We start from the raw sequence: 14,044 nt of genomic DNA, 5'->3' as shown, positions 1-14,044 counted from the left end.
GGCCCTGCAGAGGATCCCTGTCTCTGAGGCCAGTCAGGGTAACTGTACCAGGATGGCAAGCTCTGAAGCTGAGAGAAACCAGAACTGCCCACTTGATGATTTCCAGAAATCTCCATCATCACTCACGTATCCTGAAAGCAGATCCTGACCCAATGTCATGATCCAAAGGAAGCCGAGGGGCTCTCCACTAGGCAACCTCTTCCTCCTGGAATCCTCCACTTGAGGGTACCAAGCCCCATGTTTTCTGATGCACCTTCACCCCACTTGCTCAGCAGAATCCCCAGCCTGCTGCTGGCAGACTTGAGCGGTTCTACTCAGCCAGTCGCTGCTGCTTATGTCTTCATCTAAACTTCCCTGCAGTGTTAATCCCATGGTATTATGTCTACAGAGACAACGACAAGCTGCTTCTGTTAGCTGATTTGTTTTGACAGTGCCTAAGACTGAACCTAGGGCTTCACACAAGCTAAGCAAGTGTTCTGCGGCTGGATCCAATCCCCAGTCCTCATTTATTTATTTATTTATTTATTTATTTATTTATTTATTTATTTATTTATTATATAGAAGTACACTGTATCTGTCTTCAGACACACCAGAAGAGGGAGTCAGATTTCGTTACAGATGGTTGTGAGCCACCATGTGGTTGCTGGGATTTGAACTCTGGACCTTCAGAAGAGCAGTCGGGTGCTCTTACCCACTGAGCCATCTCACCAGCCCCCCAGTCCACTTTAACTTCCTACTAAGTTACCCGGACCGACCTTGAAGTTACTCTGTAGCCTAGGCAGACCTTTAGTTTAGGATCTTCCTGCCTCAGCCTTGGATTGCAAGTCTGATTAGTAGCTGTTTACACACACACACACACACACACACACACACACACACACACACAGAGTCATAAAATTCACCCTTTCAGTGTGCAGTCAGTGGTTTTTAATACATTCACAGTCACCTCTACCATCTAATTTTAGAGTATTTTTATGATCCCCATAAAGGTCCAGCCATATTGTCTATATGAGTCATTCCTCTTTACTGCTGATTAATATCCCAAAGCACCCACCATCTACCACTTGCTTATCTGCCTATTGATTGATTGATGAACATTCTTCTCTGCAGCTGGACTGGATTGCTCACATTGTTTGGGTACCCTAAATAGTTGAAGTATTAACATTCATGCACCTATAGACATATTAAAATTCTCTTGGGCATATCCCTAAAAGTGGAATTGTTGGGTCATATAGGAACTCTGTAACCTTTTGGGGAAAAAATCCCAACTATTTCCCAAAGTGACTGCACTATTTTAAAATCCCACCAGCATTACAATGCTCTTGGCATTCTCTCTGGCTGTGCATATCAGCTTACAGAGGTTGGTGTCATGGCCACCCATTGTCTTGTATGATGTCACCCATCGTACCGTACAGTTGCCATCACGTTGAGGCTTATCTGGCAGCAGCAGAACTGGGACTTGAGCTGTGGTCTTGTGCTCTGAAATGCCCTGCAATCCTATGGTGACCTACTAAAAGGCAGTTCCCCTGCTTTGCCTACAAATAGCATGGGTGTCTGTCTGTGGTTTTTGACACTGGCTTCTCATGCAGCCTAGGCTGCCCTTGAACTCACTATGTAGCTGAGGATGACTTTGAACCTCTGATCTTCCTGCCTCCACCTCCTGAGTGCTAGGACCAAAGGTTTTTGCCACTCCTGCAGACTTAGAGCAATGTGTTTTTCCCCTTTCTCCTCTATGCCTGTACCTCTATGGTCCAGTGAGACGTCCATCTCTGTTACAGGATGTGTCGGGAAATGCTGCGTTTCTGGCCTTCACTCCTTTCGGGTTTGTTGTTCTTCAAGGAAATAAGAGGGTCCACTTCATTAAATGGTGAGTGTCTGTCTTCATCTCCAGAACAGGTTCCTCACGCATCACTGACTGGGGAGGGCTATGGTACCCACGTCCTTTGTCTGTGATGGGCAGCTATGATTTGCAGCCTTTCCCAAAGCCTTGAGTTGAGAATGAGCTGATGAAGGTAGTGGTCTTCCTCTGTGGGATCCTGTCCTTTCAAAGGGTGTCCCTGAGAGTCAACAGCCTCTGCAGACAGAGAGGGCACTGGGGTTTGATCTCTAGGGAAATCTGCAACTGGAGCCAACATAAGGAAGGGAAGTCCCCAAGTGAACTAAGTCTTTGGGTCCATCACTCACTGAGAGCCACTGCTGGCTTAAGAAAGGCCACTCAGGAGCATCTTAATATGTAGCCTATGTTCTTACTTCCTCTTCTAACAAGGGAGGGGCTCATAAACAATTAGATGTCACCTATGACATGTCAATCACCCTCTGGGCTCAGTCTGCAAGGGCTCAGATACTGCTGTCTCACAAATCTCCATCCTTAGGGCTCCATGTCCCTTAACCTCTGAGAGTCACTTCCCCACTTTCCCCCTCCCTCTCCCTGCCACATCTGGTGTGCAGGAGCCACCTACCCACCTTGCTTCCCCTCCTTGTTTCAGTTGCAGTGGCTGGGCACAGACTTCTATGTGTTGACATGTGGACATCTTGGGACCCGTTTACTGCCTTGTCCCTATAAACACCTGTCGGTCTCACCAAGAGACTCTGCAGAATTGAGAACCTGTCATTTCTTTTCTTAAAAATATTTATAATCTTTGACAATTTTGTACATCTATACAGTGTATCTTGATACTATCCACCCCATTCCTCTGGCCTCCTCCCCACCCCCCACCCGCACGCCTCTCCTTCAGGGCCTCTCTTTTTGTTTGCTTTTCTTTGTGGCTTTTTTATTTTTATTTATTTATTTATTTATTTTTATTTTTTTGAGACAGCATCTGTCTACATAGCCCCGTGGCTGTCCTAGAACTTACTATGTAGACCAGGCAGGCTTCAAACTCACAAAGATCTGCCTGCCTCTGCCTCCCAGAGGGATTAACAAATCTACTGGGATTAAAGGTGTGAGCCACCATTCCTAGACCTTTTCATGTTCTTTTTTTTTTTTTTTTTTTTTTTTTGGAGAGAGAGACAGGGTTTCTCTGTATAGCCCTGGCTATCCTGTAATTCACTCTGTAGAGCAGGCTGGCCTCAAACTCTGCCTGCCTCTGCCTCCTCAGTGTTGGTATTAAAGGCATGTGCCGCCACCACATGGCTAGAACATTTTTAAACTATATTTATGTATTTTGTATGTAGTGGTCACATACCACAGCACACACGAGATGGTCAGAGGACAGTTTTTCACTGTGTGTTCTCTCCTTCCACCACGTGGGCCCTAGAATTGAACTCAGGCCACCAGGCTTGGCACCATTTCTCACTGAGCCTTTCAGCAGCAGTACCCATCCCGTTTTAAATAGAACCTGAGTCAGATTAGTGCTGCATGTGCAACTGACCAGTAGCCACACATACCCCAAAGAAAAATGACTACACATGCACGCACACACACACACACACTCTCTCTCTCTCACACACACACACACTCACACACTCCCTAACCAACACACACACAGCAGCCATCGGTTGCCAGTTGGTCCTTAGCTAGGGTTAGATCTTCATGTGCCCCTCCTCCACCTGCACTGGAATCACTAGCTGGTTTGACCTTGCAAAAAGCAGCTTCACTGAGCAAGACTGAGCGCTGACCTAAGGTATAAACGTAGATACTTAGAAAACAATCTGTTCAGCAACACATAGGTTCAGCAGAGCCTATGGCCTCATCCGCTATGGCCTTTTGACGACTTTAACAGCATCAGGCTTTCCATTCCTGTGGTGCAGGCCTCAAATCCAATCAAAAGCAGGTGGATATGCCCTAATAGTTCTGCCACTATTGAGTACCGGTGGGCACACCCTGCCTGGCAAGTTAGTCTTGTAGCTGCAGGGGCCATCACTGGGTAAGGTCATTGTAACTCTCTTCCACCTTTGGGCGCCATGAAAGCTACCTAGAAGGAAGTTTCCAGGTTGATTATGGCAACCGGCATGAGTTAGATCTGCAATACGACCTTACCATATGGTTATTGTGGGCAAAAAGAGCAACCATACCCTGTATGGTTTGGGGGGCTTCTGGGAGCCTCCCTAACCAATAACTAGTAGGGACATATCCCACACCGGCACTGAGATATCCATTTAATAACTCATCTCTTTGGGGAAAGGATTGTTTACCCATACAAAGTACTCTGTTCAAGTTCGTTTTTTTTTTTTAAATGTGTTTTTGATTTGTTTACAAATCAGTAGTGTTCCATAAGGATTTTTCATACATGCTTAGTTTTAGCTAAACTCATCCTCCCATCCCCTCTTTCCTCTTTATCCCCCACCCCCTTCCCTACTCTTACTCCTAGATGCAAACGCGCACACACGTGCGCACACACACACACACATACTCACATCATATATATTCTACCACTCTCTCTAAAGGTTTCTCCCCTCCCCTCTATCATGAGCCCTTTCTGGCTTCCTAACTTGTACAGACACTCCATAATAAGCACACAAATCTAAAAATCTGAAGGTCGGGTGGACATGAGAGAGAACACAGTTTAAGCCCCCTGTGATTTCAGTTCTGTGTTGGGCCTCAGCCTGCCATGTCTAAGCTAGCTAGCCCCTCTGACAAACAGTTTGCAATGCATGGCTTCCCTTGATCCAGGAGAATTTGGTTAGGACCAGGCCTCTTCCCTTGCTTCTGTTGCCCTCTAGACAAGTGAAGTATGGTGTGAATGGAGCTGTTTTCTCATGAGTTTCTTTCTCAGGATGCTGTAGTCATCCCGTCCTGTGCTCTCCTACTCAGCTGATCCATGGCCACCAGCCACCTTCCTGCCCCAGATTGCTCTTGTGGAGGCTGGTGATACGATCAATGAGTCTTCACACAACCAACTTCTCCTCAGACATGTGGCACTGGGTCCCATTCACAAGGCAGTTGGGATCATGGAGTATCCAACACACCTGTGATCCCCCAAAGTTGGCTTCTGTCTCGGTACTTTCTGTGTGACAATGTAAGGGTTTCCTGTCTTCTAGCCAGCAAAGCACTTTTGAGACGGCTGACTGGGATTGGGCCACAGTTCTCCTTGCGCAGGGCATCTGCTGCCTGGTGCTGTCTGGTGTTCCTTGAAAGGGTTGCACCCTTGACAGAGCGATTGTCATATGTCTAGAAACCAGGTCATCCCTGTAACAGACACTTCCAGCCCCTGAGTTATCCCTGCCTCCCCCCACGTTTTGTTCTCCCATGACCCTCTCTCCCCGAAAACCTTCCTACTGTCTCAACTTCAGAATCATAGGTATAAACCCAACTTCACATTCAACAGGAAAAACCAACTCATAGTCCAGGTGTGATGGCTCTCACCTGAAATCTCAGACTCAGGAGTCAGAGGCAGGGAAATCACCTACGTGTCAAGGCCAGCCTGGTCTACACAGTGAGTTCCAGGACAACCAGGGCCACACAGTAAGACCTCATCTCAGAAAGGCAAAAAAAGGAAAACTACCCTCCACACTTGTATGTTTGTTGTAATTCTACCTGAGTGTAAGATTGATGGTTGGTTGGCCAAAAGCGACAGAGACACCAAGAAGCTTGCATGAGTTCTAAACCTGCACTGGGAAGTTGTAACATGTCACTCTGACCCAGCCATGACTTCTTAGTGAGAGCAAGTCACATCCCCCTGCCCTGATGTTGTCCAACCATAAACCAGGTACCTGGTGATAGAGCCTTCTTACCACTTACTGGGGTAGTGAGGGAACCTCCCTAGAGGTGACAGGATGCCTCCAGATGGCAGATGTGCGTGACCAGACCTCCTTAGGGGTCTCAGGCAGAAAATAAAAACTCCCGTGGGGGTCGGGCCCTGATTGGGCACACAGGGCTGGCTGATGGGAGGCCTGGTGGCTCTCAGGGACATCCAAATTGGTCCCAGGTAGTTCCCCGACTCTGTAAATGTAACCAAGGCTGAAAGCAGTTTGTGGAGGTGAGGTCTAGGCCGTGCCATGTACAGTAACCATGTCACTTCTTCTGATTTGTGTCTGTCCCACGGGTGACGTACCCCAGTATCCTGTTTGCCTCTTTTACTGCAGCCATTCACTGGGCTGGTGGCTTCAAGGATTTTTCTACAATAACCCCTAAGCCCCTTTCCTGGTCAGTACCCTGCATGACTGTTCCATGTAATCTGTTCTCTCTCTTTGGTATGTTGCCCCACCCTTCCCTGAGATCGTTTGACATTTGTCTGCATTAAACTGCATTTTCCATCCAGTGGCACAGTCACCTGAAAGACTCAGCACCCTCCGCACCTGGATGCGTTGTATTTCATTATTTGCTGTGATCTTCAACTTTGGCCTCATCAGCTGCCTGTGGCATCTTCTATTCGACAGTCCCATCAGATAACTTACCTGTGCTATGAATCAAATCTGGCAACGGTGCCCTCCTCCTGCACTCACGTTCCGTGCAAATGTTGCCCTTTTCTAGCCACTGTTGATGAGCCCGAAAAAATCCTCCTCTCACCCCAATATTACAGTGTGATTGACTGAAAAACTGTGGGCCGAACTGTCTCAATGACTGTTCTCCAAGGCCACTGCGCTACTGTCTTGTTCTTCAGTTCTAATTTTGGCTAAAACTGTGTCTGTGCCTGGAGCCCCTTCCAGTCGGGTGGGCTGTGCATCTACATTACTGTGCACAAGCCGCCTGCAGCCAGGTGACGGACAGGCACTCTCTTTGTGCTTCTAGGAATGAGGTGACCAAGCTGAAATTTGAAGGAAAGACTTTCTATTTATATGTAAGTCAGAAAGAGGTGAGTGCTGGCTTCCTTCTCTTCAGGGAGGGCTAGGGCACTGTGACAATCCCTCATAGTTGGAGCCAAGAGTAAGGAGTCCAGAGGACGATAACTGCCTCCTAGGCTGAGGCTAAGGCGGAGGTATGTGGGAGGAAGGCCTGGCTATGCTGGTAGCACCCAGCGGATCCACCCGGAGAATGGCCTCCAGGAAATAGTCAAATGAGGTTCTCTCCCCAGCAGAGAACACCAGGTGGATGGTCGGTCTTTCTGCTTCTCACCAAGAGCTGTTAGACTTGCCAGGTGTGAGGTGGTAAACTGTTGTGAACCCCTCTTCTAGCGACCCAGCTGCTGGAGGGCCTCCCATATCCCAGGACACAGGGTCCCAGGCTTTTCCACCCACCTCAGCTGTTTCTCTGTGGAATTTTTTGCAGGAAAAAAAGATTATTCTCACATATTTTGCCCCAACCCCAGAAGCCTGCAAGCACCTCTGGAAATGTGGAATTGAGAACCAAGCCTTCTACAAGTGAGTGGACACGTGATGGGGACTCAAAGCTGCCTCCAGAGGATAGGCAGGCCAACCCAGAGAAACAGGAAACCAGCCGAGTGATTCTGGTGTTGTGGCAGGAAAGCCCAGTGGGTGTCTTAATTTGAATCACTGCCTCTGTGGGACCCTGGAAGGCCTGGAAGTCAGGAGTTCCATGAAAGACCCCACATAACCCAGAGCAGCATCCTGACCTCAGACCTCAGCCTTGGGTAGATCTTGGGGTCTCCCTCCTGGTGGGTAGCTCAGAGCCGAGTGCCTGGGAGCCTAGGGTAGGCGAGCTAGAGATGGTGGCCACTTGGCCCACTACTGAGAAGCCAGGTCTGAGCCAGAGATAACTCTGCTGGCCAGAGAGTTTGGAGGAGTCGGGGACTTCAGCACCCACTTTTCTCTGAAATGTGAATGTGCACAAAGAAATGGACCAACGAGAGGCTGAGGTGACACCAAGAAAACTCCTTGGCTTTGCTTTAAGAACAAAACATTAGGATTCGCATGTTAATAGATGTGCTGGGGGCTGCAAAGGCAGCTCATTTGCAGGAGTTCAATGCTCTGCATTGCACAAACAGGGCACAGTAACAAATGCCCGTAATCCCAGCTTTCAGGAGCTGGAGGCATAAGAATCAGTTAAAGGTCATCCTCAGCTATAAACTGAGTTGCAGGATAGCCTGGGCTACATGGGACCCTGTGTCCAAAAAAAAAAAAAAAAAAAAAAGACAACGCCAAATAGTGTGATATATTCCAGTGAAGGTGATCCTTGCTATCACCAAATACTGTGATAAGCCAGCATGGGTGATAGCTCTACTATCATGAAGGAGTTTGGGGAAAGAGCTGACTGCAGTCAGCAGAACACAGAACAGTCCCCGAGCTGTGTCTCAGGAAGGCATTCTCAGTCTCTGCTACGCACTGTGCACCAGGGTGAGCTGGGTGAGCAGTGTGTATTCCGGGCTGTGTGGGCTGCCTGCTGAAGGGAACACTTTCGGAAGAGGCTTTAGCAGGCTGCTGTTGAGAAAGGCACGAAAGCAGTTTTCTTTGGCTACTGTCTTGCCCTCACCTGTGAGGACCAGGCCTACCTTTAGTGAGTTGGGTGAGCCTAGCGAGAAGCAAGTCTGAGAGACAAACTCCTGTTCGTGAGGCTTAGGTGCAGCCCGGGAAGTAGACAGAGGAAAGTCTGCAAGGTTCTCCTTGCCCTGGGAGTTCAGAAGCAACCCCATTCTTTCTGCCAGAAGAAAGAATGCGTCATCAAAAGAAAGCAATTGTCATCCCTCTTTCTCTTTTCTCGGGACCTGTTTTCCTTCCTGAGAACAAATACTTGTTTCCAAACCCGTGTGTGGCCACTCAGTGGCTGAGTCTTCCTCCTGGTGGGCAGCACTCCTGCACAGATAGCCAAGGGCTATCTTTTGATAGCCAAGGGCTTTCTCTTGAACCTGAAAGGAAGTCTAAAGTAGCCTCTGCAGGCCACACTACCCACCCTCCATTAACCTGCGCAGTGGTTTGGGCTACCTGTCACCCCGAACTTTGCTTTGCCACAGGCTGGAAAAGTCAAGCCAAGTCCGCACAGTGTCCAGCAGCAATTTGTTCTTTAAGGGGAGCCGGTTCCGATACAGGTAAATAGTGACAGTAAGTAGCCATTCCAGATCCTTCCAGATCCTTCCAGACCCTTCTCTAGAGAACATGCTGTGCCTAGAGAACAGAAAACCCAGAGCTCACGGCAGGGCCTGGCGTTTCCTCCCAATTCCTGGGCCCTTTACCTGCATCCTCTCCAGTTTTCTGTCTGTAGGTCTCTTCCCTCACAGTGTTTACCTCATCAAGTGAGAAGACCACTACCACAATTTTTGAGCCATATTTGAAGCAAGTTTTATTAAATACTGGCCAGGATGATGAACATTAGCCAGGTCCATACCCGGGATTCCCAGAGCATGGTGCCACATTCCATTAGACAGGGGCTTATAAAGGCAGACCTCACAAGACTGCATGCTCCCTGTGTGCCTCCTGCACACATGTGATCAAGCACACTCGGTGTACTTGGGGCAACCGAGCTTGTTTACGGAAGTAAAATTACTGGAGTGGCTGTTAGATTATATGAACGGCCCCCAGCCTTCCAGCCTTGGGCAGCTGGGGCTGACAGGTTAGAGGAATTTTTGTTTTATAGATCTTTTAAGCACAGTAATTAAAACAAAGCATAGCTTGGGATGTCGAATGCCTCAGAGCCTCCCGGGGCTGGGAAGGTGTAGTATGAGCTGAGCTGGAGCTTTTTAATGTCATGACTAGGGGGTCTCTTTCACAAACCTGCCATTTCTAACTGTAACATTATCTGGGAGTCAGCCATCACAGTAGCAGGAGCAAACCAAGAACTGTGAAAGTTCTCTGTGTGTCCCCTCTCTGAGACCTTTTGGATTTTTTTCCTGGTGATTCATAGAAACTGGAGGAAACCAATTAAGAATGGAACTAGGCATGGGTGGTGACGTCTTTAATCCCAGCAGAGACAGAGGCAGGCAGATCTCTATGAGTTCGAGGCCAGCCTGGTCTATACAGTGAGCTCCAGGACAGCCAAGACTACATAATGAGATCCTTTCTCAAAAAGGGGGGTGGAGGGGAGAGGGTCCCAGAGACTCTAGCAAAGAAGAGCTTAGTTAAGCCACTGTGATGTGCCAGAACTCTGCCCCAGCGAGAAAGCTTTCCACAGAGACTGAAGCCTTGGGAGATGGATGGGCCAGAGGCTATTTCTTGACTCAGTCCGCACACCTGCAATCTTGGAGCCTGGTCCTCATTACTGCCTTTCTTGCTGTTTGTTTTTATTTTACCACTTGGCAGTGGCCGGGTCGCAAAGGAAGTCATGGAGTCAAGTGCCAAGATCAAACGGGAGCCGCCAGAAATACACAGGTAGGTAGGCTGTCGGTTGGGCACTTCCCAACCACACAGGTAGGTAGGCTGTGGGGCACTTCCAAACCAATTCCAACTCAGATCCCAGAAATACACAGGTAGGTAGGCTGTCAGGTACTTCCCAACCCACTCTAACTCAGATTCCAGAAGCTCAAAAGAGCCAGCAAGCCAAGCCCCATGAAGCTTCTGGCCAAACAGATGCAACAGAGGAGGCAGAGGGCAGAAGAGTGAAGGGACCCAAGTCAGCTGGGACTCAGGAGCCGCATACAACCTGTAACAGCATAAGGAAAGACAAGGCACAGCAGACAGTGCATCTGAGCTGAGCTGCAGTTCTAAAGACGTGGCAATCTGAAGACACTTGGCTGTTCATTACAGAAAGCCTCAAATGACCTCAGGACCCATGTCATGTATGTCTATAAATCATGCATTTCTAGAAGCCTGCCTCCCCCAAGCCCAGTAGACTCACACAGACTGGCTAAGAAATCTAGGATTTATTTGCCCACCAGCCTGTACTTCTGGAAATAGGAAATTACTACCTTCCCTTCAACACAGCCTCTCCTAAGCAGCCTATAGGAACTAGGGAAAGTGCCGGTACCATTTTCAGACATTTTAGGAGCTTGTCTCATTCTAGGGCTCTATTGCCTACCAGTCCTGTCTGCCCTCCAAGACACACTGCAGAAAGGCTGGGTGTCCAGGGAAAAGCAGTGAAGGAATCTAACACAGAATCTCTGAGACTTGGGGACCAACGGTTAAGAGAATTTGTTAAATATTTAGGCACCCCTCTCTGTGCACTGAGTGGTTCTCTCTCCGTTTTATCTCAGAGCAGGGATGGTCCCTAGCCGCAGCTGTCCTTCTATAACCCATGGCCCACGACTGAGCAGCGTCCCCAGGACACGAAGAAGAGCTGTGCACATCTCTATCATGGAAGGTGAGTGTGCGCTCCTGGAAATGACGCTGGTGTCCGCGCACTGTAAGGAGGCTAAGTTCCTCCCCAGGGACTGTATTAGTTACTTTCTGCCACTGTGATACAATTCCAGGACCAAGACAATGTATGTAGGAAAGTTTATTTTGAGCTAGGCACAGGCCTTTAATCCCAGTACTTGTAGGCTGAGGCAGGCTGATCTCTGAGTTCGAGGCCAGCGTCTACAGAGTGAATTCCAGGACAGCAAGAGTTACAGAGAAACCCTGTCTTGAAAACACAAAGTATATCATAGCAGAGAGGCAGGGCAGCAAGTAGCCGCCTTAGCAGTGGAACAGGAAGCTGAGTGTTAGCATCTTCAGATGAGCACAAGGTAGAGAGAGAGCTTGAAGTGAAGTGAAGCCCAAGTGGCGTACTTCTTCTAGATCCTAAACCACCTCAGCACTGCCAACTGGGCCCCAAGTGTTCAAACACCCAAGACTGTGGGAGACATTCTCACTCAGACCAGAGACTCGAAAAAAATCCTATTTGCTTTAGAGATAACAGCAGTCTCTTAGGTAAGAGCCCAGTGGGAGGTAGAGGTTCTATACAAAGGTGGGGACACAGCGGAGTGTTTAGTCCTAGCAATGATGTGGAGGCAGGGAAGCTGAGGCAGGAGTTAAAGGCTCAGGTAAGGATAAAGCTCAGGTAAGGATGAGTATCACTCTGTGGGAGGGTCTCGGGTTCGTATTATTCACTTATGGCTGACACAGAACTCCAAAAACCTGGATAGGCAGATACCACCAAGGCCGGTGGTTGCTTCATTTGTAAAAAGGAGCCCCTCTCTGCCTGCTCAGCAACTGGCAAGGATGCTAATGCACATGCAGTGCTTTTGGTGAGGGTGAGGGTGGCAAAGCTTCACGCTGTAGCATGGGCAGTCCTCCCACCTCAGCTTCCCAATCCTGAGATTGAGTGTGAGGTACAGCACTTTAAAGAGAAGCCCTGCTAGGCAGTGGTGGCGCATGCCTTTAATCCCAGCACTTGAGAGGCAGAGGCAGGAGGATTTCTGAGTTCAAGGCCAGCCTGGTCTACAAAGTGAGTTCCAGGACAGTCAGGGCTACACAGAGAAACCCTGTCTTGAAAAAAAACAAAACAAACAAACAAACAAAAAAAAGAAGCCCTCCCGCCTGGCCCTTTGCAACTGTGAAGTGCTGACTGTAGGGAGGAGCCATGAGGGATGGAACCAGGGTCTTCAAAAGGCACAAACGAAACCCCAAAGAACACACTTTTGGCTGTGAAGTCAGCTCATTTGAAGGCACATCACAGAATCCTTCTGACTTCTCTAGAAAGGCTTCATTTGCTTTCTAAAAATAGGGGAGGGGGGATACAAAAACAACAACAACAACACAGTATTACAGTTTGAATGAAGCACAAAGTCCCCACAAACAGGGACACTTTAAACACAGTCTTGTCGTGGAGGCCCAGAGGACACTGGGGAATGTCAGTTTCCTTTACCCACTGCGTCTATGGACAGAATGTGGAGCTCAGCCAAGAGGGTTGTGGGACAGTCAGACATGGACAGACACAGCTCACTCCCAGCCCTGGAGCCACTTCTTCCTCAGTTCCTGTGTGACTTCAGTGCACACGGCCTAGATAAAGCCTGCCTGTGGCTTCAGAGCCTACTTTCTGGGACAGTTGTAGTTGGTCCATGGCCTTTCCCCTTCCCTCTGAGAGCCGCCACGCAGAGCCTCGGGGAATGAGCTGCAGGCTGGCAAGCATTGCTTTTTATGGATGTAAGCACTTCTGGCCTATTCCAGTCCCCTGATAAGGATAGCCTCTGCTCTCCACGCTTCTCCCTCCTTACAGCTCAGCCTGACATAAGGCTCTGGAGTCAGCACTCTGTCCAGGTGGAGGGCACTGCTAGGGGGCTGCCAAGGCCTGGGTGGGGGAGATTCTTAGAACCTACCTGGCTATTTCCTCTCCTTACCTCCCGGGCCTGGCTGGTGTCCCTTGAAGAAGGAACTGCCGTCCTGGCCTGCCATGGGAAAGAGTCTAATTAAGATTCAGACCAGAGTCCGTGTCCAGCTCCGGCTGACTAACCACTGCCTTCGGCCCCTAAGCGTCCGCATCCTGAGGATGGGACCCCGGCTTCAGTGTAGGGTCCTAACAACTGTCCCCCCTGGCCCACTGGGAGCCACTTCTGGACAGAGGCATCAGCTAGATCACCTCAAAGGTAAATACACCTGTGCCACTTTGCCCCAGCGCCCCGAGACTAATGGGTCTGAGGAGGGGCAGGGTGAAGTGGTTCCTATAGCAGATGAATCTTCTGAAATATGAAAACTTGTAGAAGATGGACATATCTGGACAGCATTAAGGGAGGTCACTCAGACTCAAGACAAATACTACGTGTTTTCTCCCATGCAGATACTACCTTTTAATCTCGACATATGTGAGAGTAGGTATAGGTCCTAAAACCAGAAAGGAGACCACGGGGTGATGAGGGGTTAGGAATGTCGCTCAGTTGGGAGAATGCTTGGGTAACATGCACGAGGCTCTGAGTTTGATAAAGCTTGGTTGCATACATCTGTATTCCCAGTGTTTGCTGACGGCAGGAGGATCGGAGTTCAATGTCATCTTTGACTACTCAGTGAGTTAAAGCCAAAGCAGGACTCAAGAGATGGCACCTTTGAAAAACAAATGAGCCATTTTGAGAAAAGAGACTACAGTGTGCTATGAAATTGCACAAAAGGGTGCTGGGGTGGGCAGTTCAGGGAGCAGGGGAGCAGGGTGGGGGAAGGGCAACAAAAAGGGTGTACTGGGGTGGGGCAGTTTAGGGGAGCAGGATGGGGGAGGGGCAGCAAGAGGTTGTTCAGAAATGCCATAATGGAACCTAATCTTCTAAATGATAACTTACAAAAAAAAAAAAACCAAAGCCATGTATTTCATTTAAAATACAAGACAAACTGTTTAAAGTGGGATGTTACTCCATAATCAATACTAAAGGTTTAT

General features: G+C 48.8%; 1 protein-coding gene across 5 annotated transcripts in view; it reads left to right on the top strand.

Annotated features, from left to right (window-relative positions):
• The window catches only part of Frmd5 (FERM domain containing 5), a 258,036-nt gene that overhangs the window by 239,206 nt on the left and 4,786 nt on the right, over positions 1-14,044 (top strand). For 4 of the 5 annotated variants that reach the window (XM_021155309.2, XM_029473837.1, XM_021155314.2 and 1 more), the window contains exons 8-13: positions 1,779-1,867; positions 6,671-6,734; positions 7,148-7,239; positions 8,787-8,861; positions 10,069-10,137; positions 10,959-11,065. In XM_021155309.2, coding sequence (XP_021010968.1) covers positions 1,779-1,867; positions 6,671-6,734; positions 7,148-7,239; positions 8,787-8,861; positions 10,069-10,137; positions 10,959-11,065 — 496 coding nt within the window. Of the gene's footprint in view, positions 1-1,778; positions 1,868-6,024; positions 6,086-6,670; positions 6,735-7,147; positions 7,240-8,786; positions 8,862-10,068; positions 10,138-10,958; positions 11,066-14,044 lie in introns of those variants that run through there. The other variant, XM_029473838.1, reaches the window with a different exon arrangement.

This window comes from Mus caroli, chromosome 2 (assembly GCF_900094665.2).
Source record: "Mus caroli chromosome 2, CAROLI_EIJ_v1.1, whole genome shotgun sequence".
NCBI lineage: Eukaryota > Metazoa > Chordata > Mammalia > Rodentia > Muridae > Mus > Mus caroli.
The sequence above is the reverse complement of the archived record's forward strand: the minus strand, read 5'-3'. Positions and strand labels throughout refer to the sequence as shown.